Source organism: Pseudophryne corroboree, chromosome 5, assembly GCF_028390025.1.
Source record: "Pseudophryne corroboree isolate aPseCor3 chromosome 5, aPseCor3.hap2, whole genome shotgun sequence".
Taxonomy (NCBI): Eukaryota; Metazoa; Chordata; class Amphibia; order Anura; family Myobatrachidae; genus Pseudophryne; species Pseudophryne corroboree.
Genome location: NC_086448.1, coordinates 275,796,969 through 275,817,547, shown reverse-complemented (window position 1 = coordinate 275,817,547; position 20,579 = coordinate 275,796,969). Strand labels below are relative to the sequence as shown.

Here is a 20,579-nt window from a genome sequence, read left to right as displayed (position 1 = left end):
CTTAGTACGCATGCGCAATATTCGCACTGCGACTGCGCCAAGTAATTGTACAATGGAGATAGTATTTTTACTCACGGCTTTTTCATCGCTCCGGCGATCGTAGTGTGATTGACAGGAAATGGGTGTTACTGGGCGGAAACACGGCGTTTTCGGGGCGTGTGGATAAAAACGCTACCGTTTCCGGAAAAAACGCAGGAGTGGCCGGAGAAACGGGGGAGTGTCTGGGCGAACGCTGGGTGTGTTTGTGACGTCAAACCAGGAACGACAAGCACTGAACTGATCGCAGATGCCGAGTAAGTCTGAAGCTACTCTGAAACTGCTAAGTAGTTTGTAATCGCAATATTGCGTATACATCGGTCGCAATTTTAAGAAGCTAAGATACACTCCCAGTAGGCGTAGGCTTAGCCTGAGCAACTCTGCTAAATTCGCCTTGCGAGCGATCAACTCGGAATGAGGGCCATAGTTATACAGTATATAAGCATTTGTTATTTTTATGTATTTGTAAATATATATATATATATATATATATATATACAGTGGTGCAAGTAGAAAAAATGTCTTACGGGTACTGTGTGCGCGCGCGCGCAAAAAAAATGGGTGTGGCCAAATGCCACATGGGGCGTGGCCAATGGAAATGGGGGCGTGATACACATATGGGGGAGGGGCAGATACACGTATGACCCCAATAGTGCCAGATACACGTTGCCCCACAGTGCCAGATATACATTGCCCCACAGTGCCAGATACACATTGCCCCACAGTGACAGATATACATTGCCCCACAGTGCCAGATACACATTGCCCCACAGTGACAGATATACATTGCCCCACAGTGCCAGATACACTGACTAACAGTGCCAGATACACATTGCCCCACAGTGCCAGATACAGAAATGCCCCCAGAGTGCCAGATATACATTGCCTCGCAGTGTCAGATACACGTTGCCCCACAGTGCCAGATATACATTGCCCCACAGTGCCAGATACACATTGCCCCACAGTGCCAGATACAGAAATGCCCCCAGAGTGCCAGATATACATTGCCTCGCAGTGTCCGATACACATTGCCCCACAGTGACAGATATACATTGCCCCACAGTGCCAGATACACATTGACTAACAGTGCCAGATACACATTGCCCCACAGTGCCAGATACAGAAATGCCCCCAGAGTGCCAGATATACATTGCCTCGCAGTGTCGGATACACGTTGCCCCACAGTGCCAGATATACATTGCCCCACAGTGCCAGATACACATTGCCCCACAGTGCCAGATACACAAATGCCCCCACTGTGTCAGATATACATTGCCCCCCGTGCCACATACAGAAATGCCCCTACAGTGCCAGATATGCCCCCAGTGCCAGATATCCCCCAGTGCCAGGTATACATGCCCCCCCAGTGCCAGATATCCCCCAGTGCCAGGTATACATGCCCCCCTGTGCCAGATATCCCCCAGTGCCAGGTATATATGCCTCCCAGTGCCAGATATCCCCCAGTGCCAGGTATATATGCCCCCCAGTGCCAGGTATATATGCCCCCCAGTGCCAGATATCCCCCAGTGCCAGATATCCCCCAGTGCCAGGTATATATGCCTCCCAGTGCCAGATATCCCCCAGTGCCAGGTATATATGCCCCCCAGTGCCAGATATCCCCCAGTGCCAGGTATATATGCCCCCCAGTGCCAGATATCCCCCAGTGCCAGGTATATATGCCCCCCAGTGCCAGGTATATATGCCCCCCAGTGCCAGATATCCCCCAGTGCCAGATATCCCCCAGTGCCAGGTATATATGCCTCCCAGTGCCAGATATCCCCCAGTGCCAGGTATATATGCCCCCCAGTGCCAGATATCCCCCAGTGCCAGGTATATATGCCCCCCAGTGCCAGATATCCCCCAGTGCCAGGTATATATGCCCCCCAGTGCCAGGTATATATGCCCCCCAGTGCCAGATATCCCCCAGTGCCAGGTATATATGCCCCCCAGTGCCAGATATCCCCCAGTGCCAGATAGAAATGCCCCCCCAGTGCCAGATATCCCCCAGTGCCAGGTATAACATGCCCCCCCCCCTTCCCTGCTCACCGCTGCCGCTGGCCGCTGCCGTCCTGTGTGAGGGAAGGAGAGCGCAGCCTGTGCCTCTCCTTCCCCTCAGTCTCCGGCGGGTGTCTCACAGTTTAATTCAGCGCCGATCCGTGAGCCAATCAGAGCTCGCACCGCGAGCTCTGATTGGCTCACGGATCGGCGCTGAATTAAACTATGACAGCCGCCGGAGACTGAGGGGAAGGAGAGGCACAGGCTGCGCTCTCCTTCCCTCACATCAGCGGCGGTGCGAGGAGCGGCGGCCCGTCGGTGTGGGTACGGCGTACCCACGGCTAAATTCTTACGGGTACGCCGTACCCACCCGTACCCGCCCACTTGCACCACTGTAATATATATAATATAGTGTGTGTGTGTGTGTGTACAATATAGAAAAAGACATAGGGGTATATTCAATTAAGGTCTGATCCATTCCGACATGCATTTGTCGGAATGGATCCGACAAGGGCTATTCAATACCAATTGAGATGAGGGACCGTAGATGGGGGAGAGCCGCGGGCAGATGGGAACAGCAGCGCTGCAGGAGGATGTGGGCACAGCCACCAGACCTTACGGTAGCGTTTACCCGGCTCCAGCAAGTGGGACCTCACTTGCTGGAGCCGGGTGCACGCTGCCGTGAGCGGCGGCTATGACAAATCCTCCTGCAGCGCTGTGCTGTAGCGCTGCTGTCCCCCTCTCCTCCTCTCATGACCCTCATCTCAGTTCGACTTTTTTTTTAAGTCGAACCGAGATGGTCGGAAACGGGGACAAAACCTGTCGACTTTGGTCCCATTTCCCTCAGAAGTACGCAAATCGTCAGCTGTACCGCCAATTCACGTACTATTCGACAAGTCGAATTCCCTGACTTGTCAAATAAAAATGCTGGGGACTGAATAGGTCGGAACACCTTCCGACCTGAAAAAGGTGAAAACTTAAGTGAATATACGCCATAAACTTAATACAGTGGATATCTTGAATCACAAACCTTATTTGTCACATACGCTTTATAATAAGTTTGTAGACTAGTAAGCTGTGTGTTGCATTGTTTTGCAGGGGTTGCAGCATATGTGGGGTGGCAGAGCTCTTCTATCCTAAAGCCACTTCTCCAGCAAGGACTGAGCGACGTTGAAGAGTTTGTGATATTTAAGGCTCTTAATGCTCTCACTTGTATGTGCCAACTGGGGCTCCTTCAGAAACCCCACATCTATGAATTCTCTTGTGACATTGGTGTGTAGAGTCTGTGGAGCTTCTATACTGTTTGTCTACATTTCTGTTTCCCCTTGCATTTTAATATATAAAGTGTATATTCATTTCATTAGAACCTATGATGTTCCATTACACTGCCTTTATATAAGAGCAATTTAGACCTATATAGTTAAACATGTTTCCCCCAAAGCCGGTCAGAGCGTTCTGAGGTTGAGAAATGACACAACCTAAGAACATCAAAGTTGATTTTGTGGCTGTTTTCTATAGTGTAGTTTGACGTTTTTTGAATATTAAAAACAGTCCTGAGTCTTAGACTTGAATACAGGAGAGCCCAACGTTTGCTTAATGAATGAATTGCTGCTATGTTATCAAAAACACTAAAGGGGAGATGTATCAAGCCTTGGAAAGAGATAACGCGGAGAAATGGCTCTGAACAACCAATGAGCGTCTGTCATTTATCTAGCACGATCTATGGAATGACAAAAGCTGATTGCTTGATATGGACAACTACTCGGTTTATATTTTCTCCAAGGCTTGGTGAATCTCTCTGTAAAAGCAATGTAGGTGCATGTCTGTATGTACTTACTGAATATCTGCCTGGAGTTGTAAGGCATAAGAATACCAATGAGTTATTTAAAACGGTTTTGTTGCAATACATTCAGCAATGCAGCTAATAGATAATGCCAAAAATGTTCTACTGAGTAAGTTGGTACAACAGTCTGTGTCTAGAATCAGAAAAGAAAACCCAGATGAAAGGAAATGTAGTACTCATCTTAATGTTCTGAAATATTGTGGGAGCAATCAGTGATGCTGACCATGTCCCTAAGTATAACATATATTTTATTAAGCGCCTCTGTGGGGCTGTAACATAAAATATGTAATTAATAGGTGAAATTATGGCAATGTAGGGTCCTGTCGCTGCTGTTCCAACTCTGTTGCAATGCCACATTGCGGGCATCGCCCCCATTTCTCCTGTAATTGAAGTGACCCATGTATGTTGCTGCCCTGTGCATGATGATGGGCAATTCAGATGTGATTGGAGTTGCTTTACATGCCGCAACTACTAGCTATTGGTACTTTGCGCAGAACAGTTTGGCACATGCGCAAACGGTTCCTCCAACAACAGACCCAGGACTGCATCAGACTGTCGGTGATTGTCAGTGATTAACAGTCTGATGATGTTTGGGAGCAGGGAAGGTGTGGCAACGGCCTCCATTTCTCTGCCGCTGCAGGGAAATGACGAGGCCATGGTCTCTGTCGGAGGATGGAGATTTCCTGGCCTCTTTGTAGGATTTGCGGCCAGCTTGCGAGACCCCATGGGTCACACAGCCGGCCAGTGGTGGCGGGGAAAATCCGATGCTACGTCCTTAGACCATATTAGTATTATCTCTGTTGCTTCTATGTAAGCAGCAGCCATAGCAACTCCAACCACATCTGAATTGGCCCCAGTGGGCAGCGCGCTACTGTTGATTTCACATTTGGTTTTTATAAATGGGTCAGACCTTGCAGCAGCGGTGAAATAGGTATTAAAGTTAGCAATTAGCAATATGTGGTTGTTCTAAATGTCATTTGTATAACTACAATATTGAAATAAATTGCTTCTTTCTCTTTCAGCACCCTTCTTGTGCCACCCAAACCTGTGGATACGATATGGAGCTGTGGGGTTTATTACTACAGTAGCTCAACAGCTAAACATTGCTGATGTGTACTGTAAGTTAATGCCCTATCTACATCCATTTATTACTCAACCTATTATTCAGGTATGTAATCTGCTCCACCAAGAATCACCATGTGTGAGTTAGGGGTAGTTGATCTATGCTTTGAAGGGAGTTATTATCATTATTTTGGATTTAATGATTGGTGTCTTTTTGTTAACAGATTGATAAGGAAATTGTTTTATTGAGTGTGCTGAAGGAACCTGTAAGCCGCTCAATATTTGACTATGCCCTAAGATCAAAAGACATTGCAAGCCTGTTTAGACATCTGCAGATGCGGCAGGAAAAGAGGAACGGTTCTCTCCTGGATTGTCCTGCTTCAGAAGACCCAGCTGTTGCCCAGCTCTTGAAGAAACTCTTGTCACAGGTATGGAAATGAAGTACAGAGCAGCAAGAATATGTATAAAACAATGTAATGTTTATTTTCTCTTGCAGCAAGGCTAGGGTACACTTGACCATGGTATTGCAGGTTCGGCTGGAGCTTGGTACCTAAACTACTGTAACTTTACAATCTAAGCTCCTCCCCACTGCAACCAGTGGGCAACCAGGTTACGGCAGTAGCTGCACCTGTTCCCTCTATGCGTGGCTCCGAGTCGTCTGCTTGTGGTGGTCGACTGCTCAATCGGTACAACCTGGTTCCATACCATGGGTGTTCGGAGTCAGGTTTTGAAAAAGTTTCATCTCATTTAGAACACCTTCACTACGCACAGCACATAAGCGTCTTCCTTCTTCCAGGACGTCGTGAGAGAAGGATGATAAACTTTCAGAGATTGGTGTTGTTCCGAAGGGTGGGGACCTAAAGGTTCCCCCTAGTCTTGGCATAAACTACCTCATTGCTTTGGTGTGCCACGCTGTAGACTGTTAGGATGTGGATTCCTAAGCGGAGGCTATGAGTCCTTTCAGAGTCGATGCAGGACAGTTGGTCCTTTTCCAACTTCTTCAGATCTTTCCAGTGTCATTGAGGAGCCCTAAAAGGCTCCAAATAGAAAGTTCCTCGCAAATTAGCTTTACTTTACACTCCCGCCATCATGTATCCAATTTGGAACTGCCTCCCGCATTTGCCACTGCAGTGGCGTGTTTAGCTTAACACAAGGCTGTGCCTGTTCATTGCTCTGTGTCTTTAAACACCCACTACATTGTATATTGGAAGGTTGTCTCAAGTCCATTTTTATAGCCTCCAAGGTCAGCATCTGACCTTTACTAGTCTCGTCATGGGTGGCTCAAGCTATAGAAACTTGGTCCGACAAACTCATGAAGTGCCGTTCGTCCAGGAATTTCCTACTGGAGTTGTCAGAACATCTTCGCGGTGCAGCTGAATTTGGGTTAGAATGGATGCCATTATTGCCTGGGCTACCGGTGGAAAAAATGTGAGGCCCGCGTTTTTCAAGGTTGGGTTTTTTTTTGTTTTTTTTTCTGTTTCGCTTCTCCTTCTAAAATTTAGGGTCCACTGAAGAACAATCTACCATGGCCGCTTCTTCCACAGGAAGGGTTTGGCTTCGAACTGCAGATTTTCTAGTGGCATTCAGCACTTGGGAGCCCAGACTCCACAGAAGCCTAACACCTAACGGAGTCTGCCTCCACCCTGTCTGGTCGCAAGTCGGACAGCGGTTCATTCAGTTCAGGGACTGCAAGGTGGAGTTGTTTTCAGATGCCTGTGTGCTGGACATTATTTCAGACTTTTTAAATGGCGTCATTACTTCAGTTCTTTTGCTAGAATAGGAACTGGGGTTTTACTCCAATTTTGAATCTTCACGCCTAGAACACCAGGTGGTGGAGAGATCTTTTTCATATGGAATATCTTCATTAGTAATCCACAGTGGGGAGGAGAATGAGTTTTTGGCCTCATTAGATGTTACAAACGTGTATCTTAACATTTTATTTTGGGTACTTCGCTTCTTCTCCATTTTGTGGTCTCATCCGATCACTACAAAAGCACCTAGGTCACCCTTTTCAGGCCCTACCATTTGGTATTGCCACGTGTTTGCATCAAGATCATGTCAGTAATGGCAAGTTTACTGTGCAAGGAAGGTGTCACAATCATATAATATCTAGACAATCTGCTGGTGACAACCATCTAAGCTTCATGCTTGCTATAAAGTACCTAGATTGTGCAGTTCTAGTACTTCAAGATCACAACTGGATACCGAATTTAAGGTTCTCACACTGGATACCTTGTGGGCGACTTCAATTTCTAGACGTGGTCTTCAGCATCTTGCTCCAGCATGGAACCTGCGGAACTTGGCTAGGACAGTACTGTCAGCGCCTCATCTGTAGATTTTGCTGTGCATTAAGCTTTGGGGCACAATGGTCTACACCTTCAAGACCATTCAGTATGCCAGGTTTTATTTGCAAAAATTCCAGTGGTGAATTCTCCAAAATTCGACAGGATGCTCAGCATCTCTCTCGTCTCAATTTCTCATTTTACCCGACACTACTGCTCATTGGTGGCTGGGTTCCGAGCATCTCCTTTTCTGACGATCCTTGGTCTGTAAAATTGGGTTGGTTTTTTTTCACAGACGTGAGTCTCTTGGAACGGTGTGCCTTAACATTACATTTTCATTTCTTAACCTGCCTTCAAGAGAGATTGGAGACTGGTTTTCGCTTTGTCTTTTCAAAGTAAAAGTTTTCAGCCCTGTCCATTTATTTCCAGCGGCGTTTGGCCCCTCTTCCAGAGGTTTGAATTTTTTTTTTGCATGGCATGTTGCATTTTCAGCCACCTTTTTGTCCACCGGTAGCACCATGGGATCTTAATCTGGTCCTGTCTGCTCTCAAACAGGCTTCATTTGAGCATTTTATGTTCAGGGGATCTTCAGTAAGTCACTCTGAAACTGGCTTCCTTATGGCTCTTGCATCAGCTTGGCGTGTGTCCAAGTTAGGGGTGTTTGCCTTACAAGCCACCTTTTCTCATCTTCCATGATGATATTGAGTGGTTCTCCGTCCGGTTTCTGCAGATTTGCCTGGACGACTTCTTCTTTCTGCTGCACGGTTTCTCTCCTTGTTCTTTATCACGAACATACAAGTGGTTATGCAGCCAATAAGCAGACCATTGAGTGTGGTTTACGATCGTCGTCATTCAAGCCTATTCTAGTGTGGATCAACCGGCACCACACTGGGCGTCAGCACACTGGGGTAGTAGCGACCTCTTAGGCAGCATGACTCGAGGCTTTGGCAGAAAAGGTCTGTTGTGCAGTTTCCTTGTCTTCTGTTTACAAGGTTTCACGTCATTGCCTCCAACAACACCCACTTTGGGCATACAGTTCTCTAGTCAAGCAGCCTGAGCGTTCCCTCCCATAGGGGAGGCTGTTGAACGTCCCATGGTCTAGTGCAGGGGTGGGCAATTAATTTCTATAGGGGGCCACATGAAAAATCGGAACCGTGTTGGAGGGCCGAACCAATGATGCTGATGTTACTTGCGGTGGTTTATACCGCCACTGTTAGTACGTGATTCTATACTTAATAGTATGTTGTTGTCCTAATAAATTTGTGGTTTTATGCACTGTGGTGCACACCCCTTCTTTTTAATTGAGTTGCACACATTACCCGACGGTGGATACGGGAATAAGGGGAAGACGCCAACCTAATTAAGAAGGTCTTAAGTGCACCAGATCCAGCGCTGGGTATTTATAGAAGAAAATTAAGAGACAATCGAACCTGGGACTTGTAGTTCCACAAGCAGTACTTGTGGTGCTGACTGAGCGGCGCGCTGTCAGGCAAGGAAGGACGACGGACGTATCAGGAATCCTTGGGAACATGCTGGCGGTGACTGACAGGGGAGGCGGGCAATGGGGAACGATTGTGTCCTGCAGGATGCGCTGTGAGTCACTCATCCTGTGTGCGCCTCAGCCAATAGCATTTCAGTATTGGCTGAGGCACACACAGGACTGTGATTCACAGCGCGTCCTGCAGGACCCGAGCATCCATGGTGCAGGGAGCCTGTGGGTGGAGAGGGGCCGGACAGGGATTGCCAAAGGGCCGCACTTTGCCCAGGTCTGGTCTAGTGTCCCCCAGCCTTGCTGCAAGAGAAAATTAGTATTTTTGATCACTTACTGTTGAATCCTTTTCTCTTAAGCAGGCTGGGGGACACTGCATTATCTCCTTCACAAGTTTTGTGAGCTTTTGTTTCTTGACCATCTTTCCCCTACTGGTTTGTTATATTGTTCTAACAGTTTCACAGGGTTACTACTACCGGTCACTTTTAAAGATTTACTGGAATTGTAGGGTTGCAGGGGGAGGAACTTAGATTTTAAACTTGCAGTAGTGTAGGTGTCAATCTCCAGCCCAACCTGCAATCCTATGCTCCAGTGACCCCCAGCCTGCTTAAGAGAAAAGGATTCAATGGTAAGTGGCCAAGAATCCTATAATTATTGTTTATAACATAAAGCCACTGCTAATGTAGGTCTAGTGGGTTTGTTGGGCACAAATATTATAGGAACTGCTTTGTTTTAAATGTAAAATTAATTCTGCAATAATGGCTTCAGTCCTAGCAAAACCTGTGTCTAATATATGACCTGGCAGTTTAGGGCGTTATAGAAGTTGAGCCTCATTATGGTAGCATATCGGTTTATTTGGATTACATGGGTGGATTACTTTTATAAATAGTTAAAGGAAGCCCAGTTAATTCTACTTTTTTCCCGATCTATCACAGAACGCTCAGCACACATCTCTTCCCTCGCTCAGCACACAGTGTGATGTGTGCTGAGCGAGGTGGTGGTGGGGGTACGGACGGTCACTTCAGACAGCGGTGAAGTGAGTAATCTAACTAGATTGTGCCTGCATGATCTAGAGTCAGTGATAGCGGGGCCGCACATCGCGATCGCTATGGGGCATACACACGGAGCGATGTGTGCTTCTTTTCCAAGCAATCTAGTCAGACTGCTTAGAATGTAAGCACACATCGCTACGTGTGTACCCCCCCTTAAATCTGAACATAAAGACACATTATGCCAATTCTTGTGAACTGGCACAGTATTGCCATATAGGGGTATATGCAATTGCGGTTGTGCTCGTACTTGGCAAAATAAAAACACGCACACCCGTACCAGCGGACTGAAAGGGGTCCCATGTTGACACATGGGACCCCTTTCCACGAATGCAGAGAGACCCCCCCGTGACTGCTGTCACTGAAAGGTCTCTTAAGCCAATCAGCGAGTGCAACGTCCTTGCACTCTGCTGATTGGCTGCGCTTCTGAGCTGTCAAACAGCGCCTCGCAAAGCCTCTCCATTATATTCAATGGTGGCAACTTTGCGGCTAGTGGTGGGGTCACCCGCGGTCAGCGGCTGACCGCGGGTAACCCCACCGCTGACGGCAAAGTTCCCACCATTGAAAGTAATGGAGAGGCTTTGCGAGGCGCTGTCTGACCTCAGACGCGAGACAGCCAATCAGGTGAGCGCCACAAAGTAGCGCTTCCTGATTGGCTGAAGGGACCTCAGTGACAGGAGTCACGTGGGGTCCCGGCATTCGTGGAAAGGGGTCCCATGTGTCAACATGGGACCCCTTTCAGTCCGTTGGTACGGGTGTGCGTGTTTTTATTTTGCCAAGTACGAGGATTTTATCTCTGGACGTGGATTTATCTCTGGACACTGGCAGGTGAGTATAATTTTTTTCACAGGTACCCTCGGATCGTCGGAGACTGTGGCAGTCGGCGTGTCAACATAGGTAAGTATGTGTGTGTCGGCAGTGTGTAATAAAGTTGTACTTGTCACGGTGTGTGTCTCCTGTTTTTATTTGGGTATTTTTTTCCAGTAGTACTACAGGTACCAGCGGGCCCGTTTTTTTTCTCCCGCATGCTGGTACTTGTGGTTCTCCAAGTACCAGCTTGCGGGGGAGGCTTGCTGGGACTTGTAGTACTACTGGAAAAAACAATATTCTGTCATTTTCCTCAAGGCTATCAGCCTCCCATCCGCAGCCCTTGGATGGGGGGAACAGCCTCGGGCTTCACCCCTGGCCCTTGGGTGGCTGGGGGGACGGGACCCCTTGATTGAAGGGGTCCCCACTCCCCCAGGGTACCCCGGCCAGGGGTGACTAGTTGGATATTTAATGCCACTGCCGCAAGGCACTGTATAAAAGTGACCCCCGGCTGTGGCATTATCTGTCCAGCTAGTGGAGCCCGATGCTGGTGTATAAAATACGGGGGACCCCTACTCTTTTTGTCCCCCGTATTTTTTGCACCAGCATCAGGCGCAGAGCCCGGTGCTGGTTTTAAAAATACGGGGGATCCCATGTCAATTTTGTCCCCGCATTTTTAGAACCAGGACCAGCTCGAAGAGCCCGAGGCTGGTTATGCTTTGGAGGGGGGACCCCACGCCATTTTTTTTCGTTTTTTCCCCGTTTTTCCCCGTTTTTTTAAATCGCGGCAAAATCCGCCAAATCGGCCGTTTTTCGCCCGCGGGACTGTCGAATCCGTTTTTCATTGAATATGGTGAATTCCGGAAGCCACCTGCCGGAATTCACCTGTCGAATTGTGTCGAATTAAAAAACGGCGATAATTTGCCGCAATTCGCCGCTAATTGCATATACCCCATAGTCTCTTCAATCTGTTGAGGTTGAAGTACCCAACTGGAGATAGTCATATCTGTGTTCTGCTCTTAGTAAAGCCATCACCTTGTACAAATCTAGCTTGCAGCTATCATTGATGAACAATACATTGTATACCATGTCAAATGCTTGCTGCTGAGAGTTGTAGTGCATTAGCGGATAGAGAACTGTGTTCACCTGCTTGAGTTATAATAGACAGTGACTATAGTTACATTGTCCTTTAGTTCTCCCCTTTTTTTCAGATCCTCTCTGATGTCTCTAATGTATTTGTTTTTAGGGAATGACGGAAGATGAAGAAGATAAGCTTTTAGCGCTGAAAGATTTTATGTTAAAATCAAACAAAGCCAAGGCTAATGTAGCCGATCAGAGTCACATACATGAAAGTGCTTTAAAAGGGGTGATTGATTTACAGTCTTTGGGTCTCAGTGGAAGACAAGCTGATCTTGTGAAAACAAAGCTGGACACTGATGACAAACGCAGTAAGTGATAAAAGGATTTCTTATCTTTCAAAAGGGAACTCCATCCAAATAGTATTTCCTTTTAATATCCCATAAGTCATCATTAGCTAATTATTTTTTTGTTCTATTCAAGAAAGACATGTAAATATTCAACATTACAGGCATAAACAGTACAAAAATGAAACGGCAGATATCGGCAAGGAAGGTGCACCAAGGTACAAATCAGAAGGACAATAATCCACATATAGGGGTGGAGATCGCCAAATCTCAGACTTAGTGATATGTAAATACAAGTAAGAGTGGTACATAGCCAAAAAATTACATTATAAAAAGAAGGGAGACTGACTTCCAACATAGTTAAAAGGGGGGCATACCGTTGTCCAGGAGTTCTAGATTGTACCAAGTGGACAGTCTAACAGCGCTCCGTACCGACTCTTTAGTCAAATATGGTTAGGTGCGTATGTAAGGTAAGCATATATCAAATTTTTTTTGCTTTAGAGTCAATGTGCAGAAAACACTCTGACCAATCCACCTGGTACAAATAAAGAAGCCGAGGGATCACGAGAGAAAGAAACCGGTTCAGACACAATCCACTGTGATAGAATAGTTTTTTTTCGACACTGCAACAACCCTGGCTAAGAGAAGGCGATTACCTTTAGAAATAGAGAGGAGAGTAGAAGAAGGATAGTGGTACCACAGAGCCCAGGCCATATAAATCGTAAAAGGAATATGCAATACATTATTAATATATGATCCCACATTATTCCATAAGGTTTGTACTAAATAACACAACCACATACAGTGGGTCAGGTCCGCCTCTGGCGTAGAGCATTTGAAACAATTGGAGGTGTCTTAAGCACCTGTCAAAAGGCGAAGCCTTGGGGTGTAATATGCCCTGTGAAGCAATTTATAATTCATCTCTGCATATGATGCAGAGACCAGTTGCTTATTCAATGTGGTGCAGGATGCTATGATAGTTTTCAAGGGAATATCTGGAAATGTGACTGACCATTTGGCCATGCTGGTAGTGAGGGTAGAAATATCTAAAGTCCTCCTGGTGTGCATGTAAATAAGGGAAGTAGGAGCTGGGGAACCTGGTCTAGTCCGTGTTATTGGGATAGTAGTTTAGTAATGTAGCTACGAATTTGAAAATAGACAAATAGGGGGAAGTGCAGGTCAGGGAAGCGTTCTTGAAGTAAGGATAGAGAAAGAATAGAGGAGCAATCCTTGTCCAAGAATTGGTATAGCATACGTAAACCCTGGAGGTGCCATAGTCCAATCACCCTATCAAACTCACCATGTAGAAAATCCTAATTATGCAGCAGCGGGAGAAACACTGTTCAGGAGGAGGAGGAAAGAGCATGTCTTTTCCGCAGCAAGCTAATTTATTTTTAATGTATCTTCTTTCTTATAGTAAAATAAAATACTTACTGACTCTGTAACAGATCTGTTTGTCTGCATGGGGATTCATCAAACCTTTTAGCTTTTAACAAGTTAACATGTTAGACATGCTTCCACTCATATGTTTGATTTGACACTGTCATTACAGTCACTGACCTTCAGCAAGCATAAATCAGCCTCTAACAACTGCTTTTAAATGGTTAACTCCTAATACTGTACATCAGAGAAGCTGATATAAATTCTGTAATTCAACCATAAGAGTGCAGAAAAAGTAATACAAATGTTCCTTTATCTACGTTAGGGGACACAATGGGTTATATTCCATCCCAGGAGACAAAAGACAAAACAGCATCAAAAATAATAATACATAGACCAATGACATTAATTAGAAACTACCAATCTGTGGGTGCTCTAGGAATGTAGAGGTAAACTTTGACATCAAATTCTCGACAGAATCCAAAATAAAATAGATACTGCATGTTCATGGGTACTCGGGGTCATTTGAAAAGGTATGAAAAATCCCCCTTTAAAATTAAAGATGTGCGGGTTCGGATATACCCGGATTTACCCAGTTCTCAAAATAGCATCTTATTGGCTCTTGGATAATTCTGAACTCTCGTTAATTTTGGCTCTAAGAACCAAGTAAATCCGGATCCGTACATCTCTACTTAAAATAACAATAAAATATGTTTTCTGTGCTTTTAGAGCGCTCTATCCAGGGTCACCAAGATTTATGGGTAACCCCCACTGTAGTGGACTACCTCTTATGGCCTGGTATCTTTCAAGTACCCTTAACCCCTTCAGTGGCGGGTTTTTGGAATTTGGTCACACCTCCCAGGGTGGGTTTTTAAATGATGGGTTGATCATTTACTATTCATCTTACAAGAATTTATTAAAGAATACAATAATCAGATTACATATGTTTTTGTCATGAAGGCAGAGTATATTATAGCAATTTAGGTGAATGTGAGCAAAATTAAATAAACAAATTCTTATGCTTTCTTTTGGTGTGAAAATTTTTAAAAGCAACCTTCTGGATGTATTGGGATGTTCCCACACAGCTTACATTCCATCTCGTTTCTTTTCTTCCGGGACAAACTCTGCACACTCTGCTGGTATACTTCTTTCCTGTGGCTGGTATATGAGTTGGGAAGGGTCTTTCAGTAAGACAAGCAAGGGGCTCTGTTTTTGAGGGTCTTCCTCCCTAAGGCGATTTCCTTTTTATAGTATATTTCTCTAAAAGCCCATGAATAACTTTGTCTAAATTGTAGGAGACTGCATTTTTCATCACTACTTTTCCCATATATAATATGGACATTAACAAGAGTTAAATCTATCCAATGAAAGAATAGTATCCTGTACCATCTGACACTCTTTCTAAGGCTTAGTAAGGTATTATTTTTTGTCTAATATGTCTACTCCCCCCATGTTTGCATTGTACTCTATTACCTCTAGTTTCTTTACCACTTCTTTGGTCTTTCTATTATTTTTTCCTGTGTCGCATATTCTTCCCCTGTGAAATGTGGATAACATTGACTCATCATTTTTTTTTTTGTCCCGCCATTTGATTGCTGAACTAATTTCTGATGTATAGCAAAGCACATCTCCTTTCTTCCATTTAGCAGCCTGCAGTTCTTTTGGCATTTCCTTCCTTCGCAAGTCAGCTGTTCCACAGGCTCCAAAACCATGCTGTTGCAGCTCATGGAATAGCTGAGGACTTGAGAACCACCGGTCCATGAAAACAACAAACCCTTTTCCTATAAGTTCTGGACACACTTCAAGTTTGGTTACTGAAGCGTGGCTTATTAGTTTCTGCAAAGCACTCTCTCCACCCCGCCTTTCTTCACCTTGGCCAGTGTAAATGAAAAAGTCCCAGGCATATCCTGAATGTGATTCACATAGAAATTTTTTTTTTATTCCAAACCTGGCTCTCTTTAGCAGAATATATTGTTTTATTAGTAGCCTTCCTTTGAATACCATAATGCTTTCATCTACAGAAATATTTTGCTCTGGCGTATATGATTCTGTAAAAGAAGTACGCAGCATTTCCAGCAGTGGCCTGATTTGCCAGAGACTATCATTGCTGTCTGCGTCTTCTTCATTGACAAAATGCAGGTAACAGAGTAACAACTGAAATCTTCTTAGCGAAAAAGTTTCACTAAAAATAGGTGTCTGAAGTATATAGTCTCTGTTCCAATACAGCTTAATTTCAGGCTTGCTAATTATACCCATTGCCAAAATAAAAGCAATAAAAAGTCTCATCTCATTTTCACACACATCGTACCATGATCTAATTCTCGGTTTTGAACCTGCACCCGAAATTGGAGCATCCTTCAGGCACTTATTTGCGTATCTATTTTTCTCGATGACTATATGGTGGACAAAATCATCGGTAAAAAAAAGTTCAAAGAATTGCAGAGGAGAAACATTTGAAGTAAGTGGTACACAAACACCTGCAATACCAGAAAATACCGGTTTTCCACACAGAAAATACCTGTTTTCCACACGTCTCATCTGCTTGTCTACTATCCCATTTTGACCACTGGAAATGGCATACGAGTGTTTCTGAGGAAATATTATGGAGCGAGCTCTCAGTCAGACAGTTCTTCACAAGATTCACCACTGCTGTTACTATCAAGCTCAAATCAATTTACTGAAAGGCTATCCTCTACTGATTCATCTTCCATGAAAGCAAGAATGTCATCAGCACTTAGTTTATTTGCTGTTCTTTAGGCCATCATTCAGCTGCACGATATTTTAGCTGTGGTATAGATGCATGCAGCTGCACATCCAAAAGATACATTTAACTACACATCATAATGCCTACACACTGAGCAATACTGTGGTAAGATGCTCAAAACTCCACGAGGGCACAATAACCATTGATAGAGCTCCCCCTGTCAGAGTTCACTGGAAGCGGAAATGAGTGCTACTGTAAATACAGTAGAGTATATGCATGTACATCAGTGGGGACTTTAAAATTTAAATCTCCCTTGTGCTTCAATCCCCCTTGTGTATTTTATAAATTGCTGTGGAAGGGGCGGGGGCAAAGTGATTTGATCCCCCCGGCGAACACCCGTGGGTATCGTCCGTGGGGTTCGCAAACTCCAGCGCTGCCTGGGAACACCAGTGCCGCCCGGGAGTCCGCATACGCTGATAGTCTGCGGGGCGTGCTTAACTCCTTAATACCTTATACTGATTCCCTGGCGCTGTGCGGTAATCACTCAGTAGTATGCCCGATTATCTTCTGGGCTTGCCAGCGCTGCCCAGACCGGAAAATTTCCGGCCATGCCACTCGAGGTTAATCCAAAAGACTGCAGACACTTCTCGAAAGACTGTTTCCATATACTAGTTTGATCTACATCCAGTCAGTTGCTAAGTTAGCGGACCGGATTTATTATTTTGGCATCACCGAGCAGCAGCGTAGGATGACATGCGCACTGGGAGAGACTGGGGGCTGCTGGCCAAGCCCCCAGCATGATGAGAACAGGGGTGTGACAAGCAGCCACACTCCCAAAATGTCATACACCAGGAGGCACGGTGTTGTGGACATGAGGTCTCGCCCCCTTACGTGCAGCGTAACTAACCCTGGTGACACCACTGACCTATCTTGACTTCGGAAGCTGACAACTTTTTTCCAAATACCAGTCACATGTTTTTTTCTAGCTATCAAGGAGGAATACTTGCACATCTTTCATTTTTCCCTACTTTTGCACTCCGGGTGGGAAATCTGAGTTTAGACTTCCTCATCAGCTACTCAGGTCTTCCCCAAGGGCATAACCACTATGGTGACACTTCTATGTATCATAATTTTACCTTGTATCTAGACAGTATCATGGTGTAGGCTGTGAGATGCCAATTCGACATTTCAACATGACGACCCAAAAATGTTGGAACTACAATTAAGCTCTCCATGAGAGTAGTATTGACCACGGTCTCTATTTTGCTTGCAGTCCCATATGCAGATTACTTTGCATTGCTCCAGAGCCTTATATCTGTGCTTATGTATCGGGTCTCTCATGTACCTTACATGTTCCAACCAACTGTCTTCCAGGGTAGTTGCCTCACTAACCAGGTGGTTACCGCTCACCTGGTGGTAGGTAGACCCTTCTCAGTACCTGTTTAGCAGGGGCCCACTACAGATGCCAGCCTTCAGGGAGGGGGAGGTGTACCTTCACCAAGGACAATGGTCTTCTTAGGAGTCTAATTATCATCTAGGATCTTATGGGAAAATGTATCTAGTCCCATGTGTGAATATCTCTGTTCAAGAGCCAGGCTTGAACGGTGTTGGCTTACCTAACTTATTTAGAATACTGCACATGTAGACTTTCAGATTGTAATCGCATACTGGAAGGATGCAATCACAATTTGATTGACAGCGGCATGCCCCGGGGGAAGGGGGTGTGTGTGTGTGCGTGTGTGTGTGTGTGATGCGGCATTAAGGGGAGTGGTCTGGACATCACAGGTGTGTCTGGACCGTTTTAGGCTGCTGCGATGATGAAAATGGCGGCTGTGCTCCTGCAAAAGCAGCCATGCTGCGTATGCAGAAGGGCTACCACTATCCTCAGTGCCTGCAATGTGATTGCATTTTTAAATACAATTGGAATGCATTTGCTGGAATTGCAACTCAATCACCAACTGCATTGTACAGTACCAGATCCTAGGACACGGGTACATCATCACTGTCGGACTTGCATTTCCATGTCTAATCTGCCTATCTTTTTCTTGACCTCTGTGATTCCTTGAATTCTTTAAAAGGCCAAGGGTTGACAGGGTTAAGAAGTTTGTCTTCATCCGGCATTTGATCTGATCAACCATTGCATTTCAGTCCAGTTGTTTTTCAGTAGCAAGTATGGGCTTTGCCGACATTGCATATTCAGATTTGAGGGTGACTGAGGTTGCGGAATTCATCCTCTTCCCTATTACCCACATAATGTTTGTCTCAGTGCGATCACTGTTAATGGGAATTATGGACAGTATATGATTTATCCTGGTGGCAGGCACAGAGTACTAGGCAGTTTTAGTATTAGATTACTTTTTATATTTTTGCAGTATATAATAGACATCCTGTCTCTTATTGTTGCAGCTTAATCCCTATGTTAAGCTCCAACATACATACAATGTGACAGGGTACAAATGTTTCTCCATATTTTTTTTTTTTAATCTGTTTTAGTTTTATGTATCGAGATTTATTTATTTCCCATTTACCCTAGCTCGCAAGCATGTAAAGCAAGATTCCAATGTGAACGAGGAGTGGAAGAGCATGTTTGGTGCAATGGAGCCAGCAAACCTAAACCAAACTGTAACAAGAACTCTGCCTGCTGACCAGGAGGTCTCAAAGCCTCTCCACTCAGAGTCCTCTGCAGCAATTAATGTTCCTCTGTCCTCCTCACCGCAGGTAATAAAATAAGCCACTGTCTGCACAGCATTTGTGGCTACACATTCATCAGAAGCCAGATTTGTAAGGAGCCGGTCTCCTCATTGGTGGAAGACTTTATCCCTAGAAGGTTGTCAGATGTTTCATCTTTTATACTGAAATTTTACGAATTTAATAGCATTGTAATAGCAATAACCATGGTCGTTTGGTATCGCACATTGGGGGTCATTCACACCCGATCGCACGCTGCCTTTTTTCGCAGCCGTGCGGCCGGGTCTGAACAGCACATGCGTGCGGTCCGCAATGCGCAGGCATGTCGCTGTCCAGTGACGGGGATCACCGGACAGCGACTGTTTCTACGAAGAAAGCGATCGCCCCGTGATTGCAAGAAGATTGACAGGCAGAAGGCGTTCCTGGGCGGCAACTCACCGTTTCCTGGGAGTGTCTGGAAAAACGCAGGCGTGTCCACCCGTTCCGGAGGAGGATTCCTGACGTCACCTGCGGCCCGGATCGTCACAGCGGCTGAGTAGGTCCTGGGCTGTGCAGAAACTGCACAAACTATTGTTTGTGCAGCTCGCTGCATAGAAGTTCGCACCCCTGCGATGCACTTACCCCCTCCTCTGTAGGCAGCGATTACCTGGTCGCAGCAGTGCAAAAGACAGCCTGTGTGCGACCAGGTCTGAATTAGGCCATTATTAATTGTGATAACGTATAAAAGAATGCCATTATAAAACATTAGCAACCTAAGTAATTGTTTTATGTGGATGGCGGTCATTAGGTCGACATACATTGGGTCGACCACGTTTGGTCGTCATGCATTAGGTCGACAGGATCATTAGGTTATTTTTTTTTACCTTTTTCATACTTAACGATCCACATGGACTACAATTGGCAACTGTGCCAGAATGCGAGGGGTTACAGTGCACTAATTGGGGTTCCCCGTCACTTTTCAAAGAAAACAACACCAATTTTTTTTTAAAAATGCATGTCGATATTTTTCCATGTCGACCTAGCGCATGTCGACCTAATGCATGTTGACCAAACGTGGTCGACCCAATGTATGTCGACCTAACTCATGTCGACCTAAAGTACCACACCCGTTTTATGTATCTGATAATCTCTTACAGTCATCTGATGGACCAGGAATCCAGTCGAGGAGACCCACCTTGCAGATATACACAAGCACATCTCAGCCCTCAGCTCTACAAATCCGCATGACCACATGTAAGAGTGAGCTTCAGCAGCTCATCCAGCAGAAGCGGGAACAGTGCAATGCAGAGAGATTAGCCAAGTACATGATGGAGAGCGCTGAGTGGGAGAGTAAACCACCGCCAACAGGTACCCAGCAGTCCCAAAAGGAAAATTCCTGCCAAATACACATTTTCTATTCCTGATGAGTTCCGTTGTGTGAACTCATCAGTTATGCCTAATATGATATTATTGGCTATCCATTGTAATCTCGCCAAATTTCACGAATAGTAATGTCATTAGTGATGACATCACTTATGCTGCCATTGGGGTGTGATATATTTCAGTGTAGTCTCCAGTGATGTCATGTAATCATAAGTCACCAGCAATCAACACGGTGACCCATCCATTTTGATGCTATCAGTAATTCAGCTATTTGGCAGCTTCAGTAATGTCAACTATATTGTTATTTTGTACATATCAGAAATTTTGCTTATTTTGATATTCCTGATTGTGATTCACCATTATGTCACTCATGATATATTTCTTTGTGGTGCCACATGTCAAGAATGGCCACCATTGTGATGCCACCATTGATGGTCCTGTTATGTCATCAGTTATAT

The 20,579-nt window shown here is 45.2% G+C and overlaps 1 protein-coding gene across 3 annotated transcripts in view; it reads left to right on the top strand.

Annotated features, from left to right (window-relative positions):
- The window catches only part of PIK3R4 (phosphoinositide-3-kinase regulatory subunit 4), a 163,216-nt gene that overhangs the window by 40,562 nt on the left and 102,075 nt on the right, over positions 1–20,579 (top strand). For all 3 annotated transcript variants that reach the window (XM_063922356.1, XM_063922354.1, XM_063922355.1), the window contains exons 7-12: positions 3,130–3,303; positions 4,897–5,042; positions 5,161–5,364; positions 11,810–12,011; positions 18,605–18,789; positions 19,896–20,106. In XM_063922356.1, the coding sequence (XP_063778426.1) occupies positions 3,130–3,303; positions 4,897–5,042; positions 5,161–5,364; positions 11,810–12,011; positions 18,605–18,789; positions 19,896–20,106 (1,122 nt within the window). The remainder of the gene's footprint in view (positions 1–3,129; positions 3,304–4,896; positions 5,043–5,160; positions 5,365–11,809; positions 12,012–18,604; positions 18,790–19,895; positions 20,107–20,579) is intronic.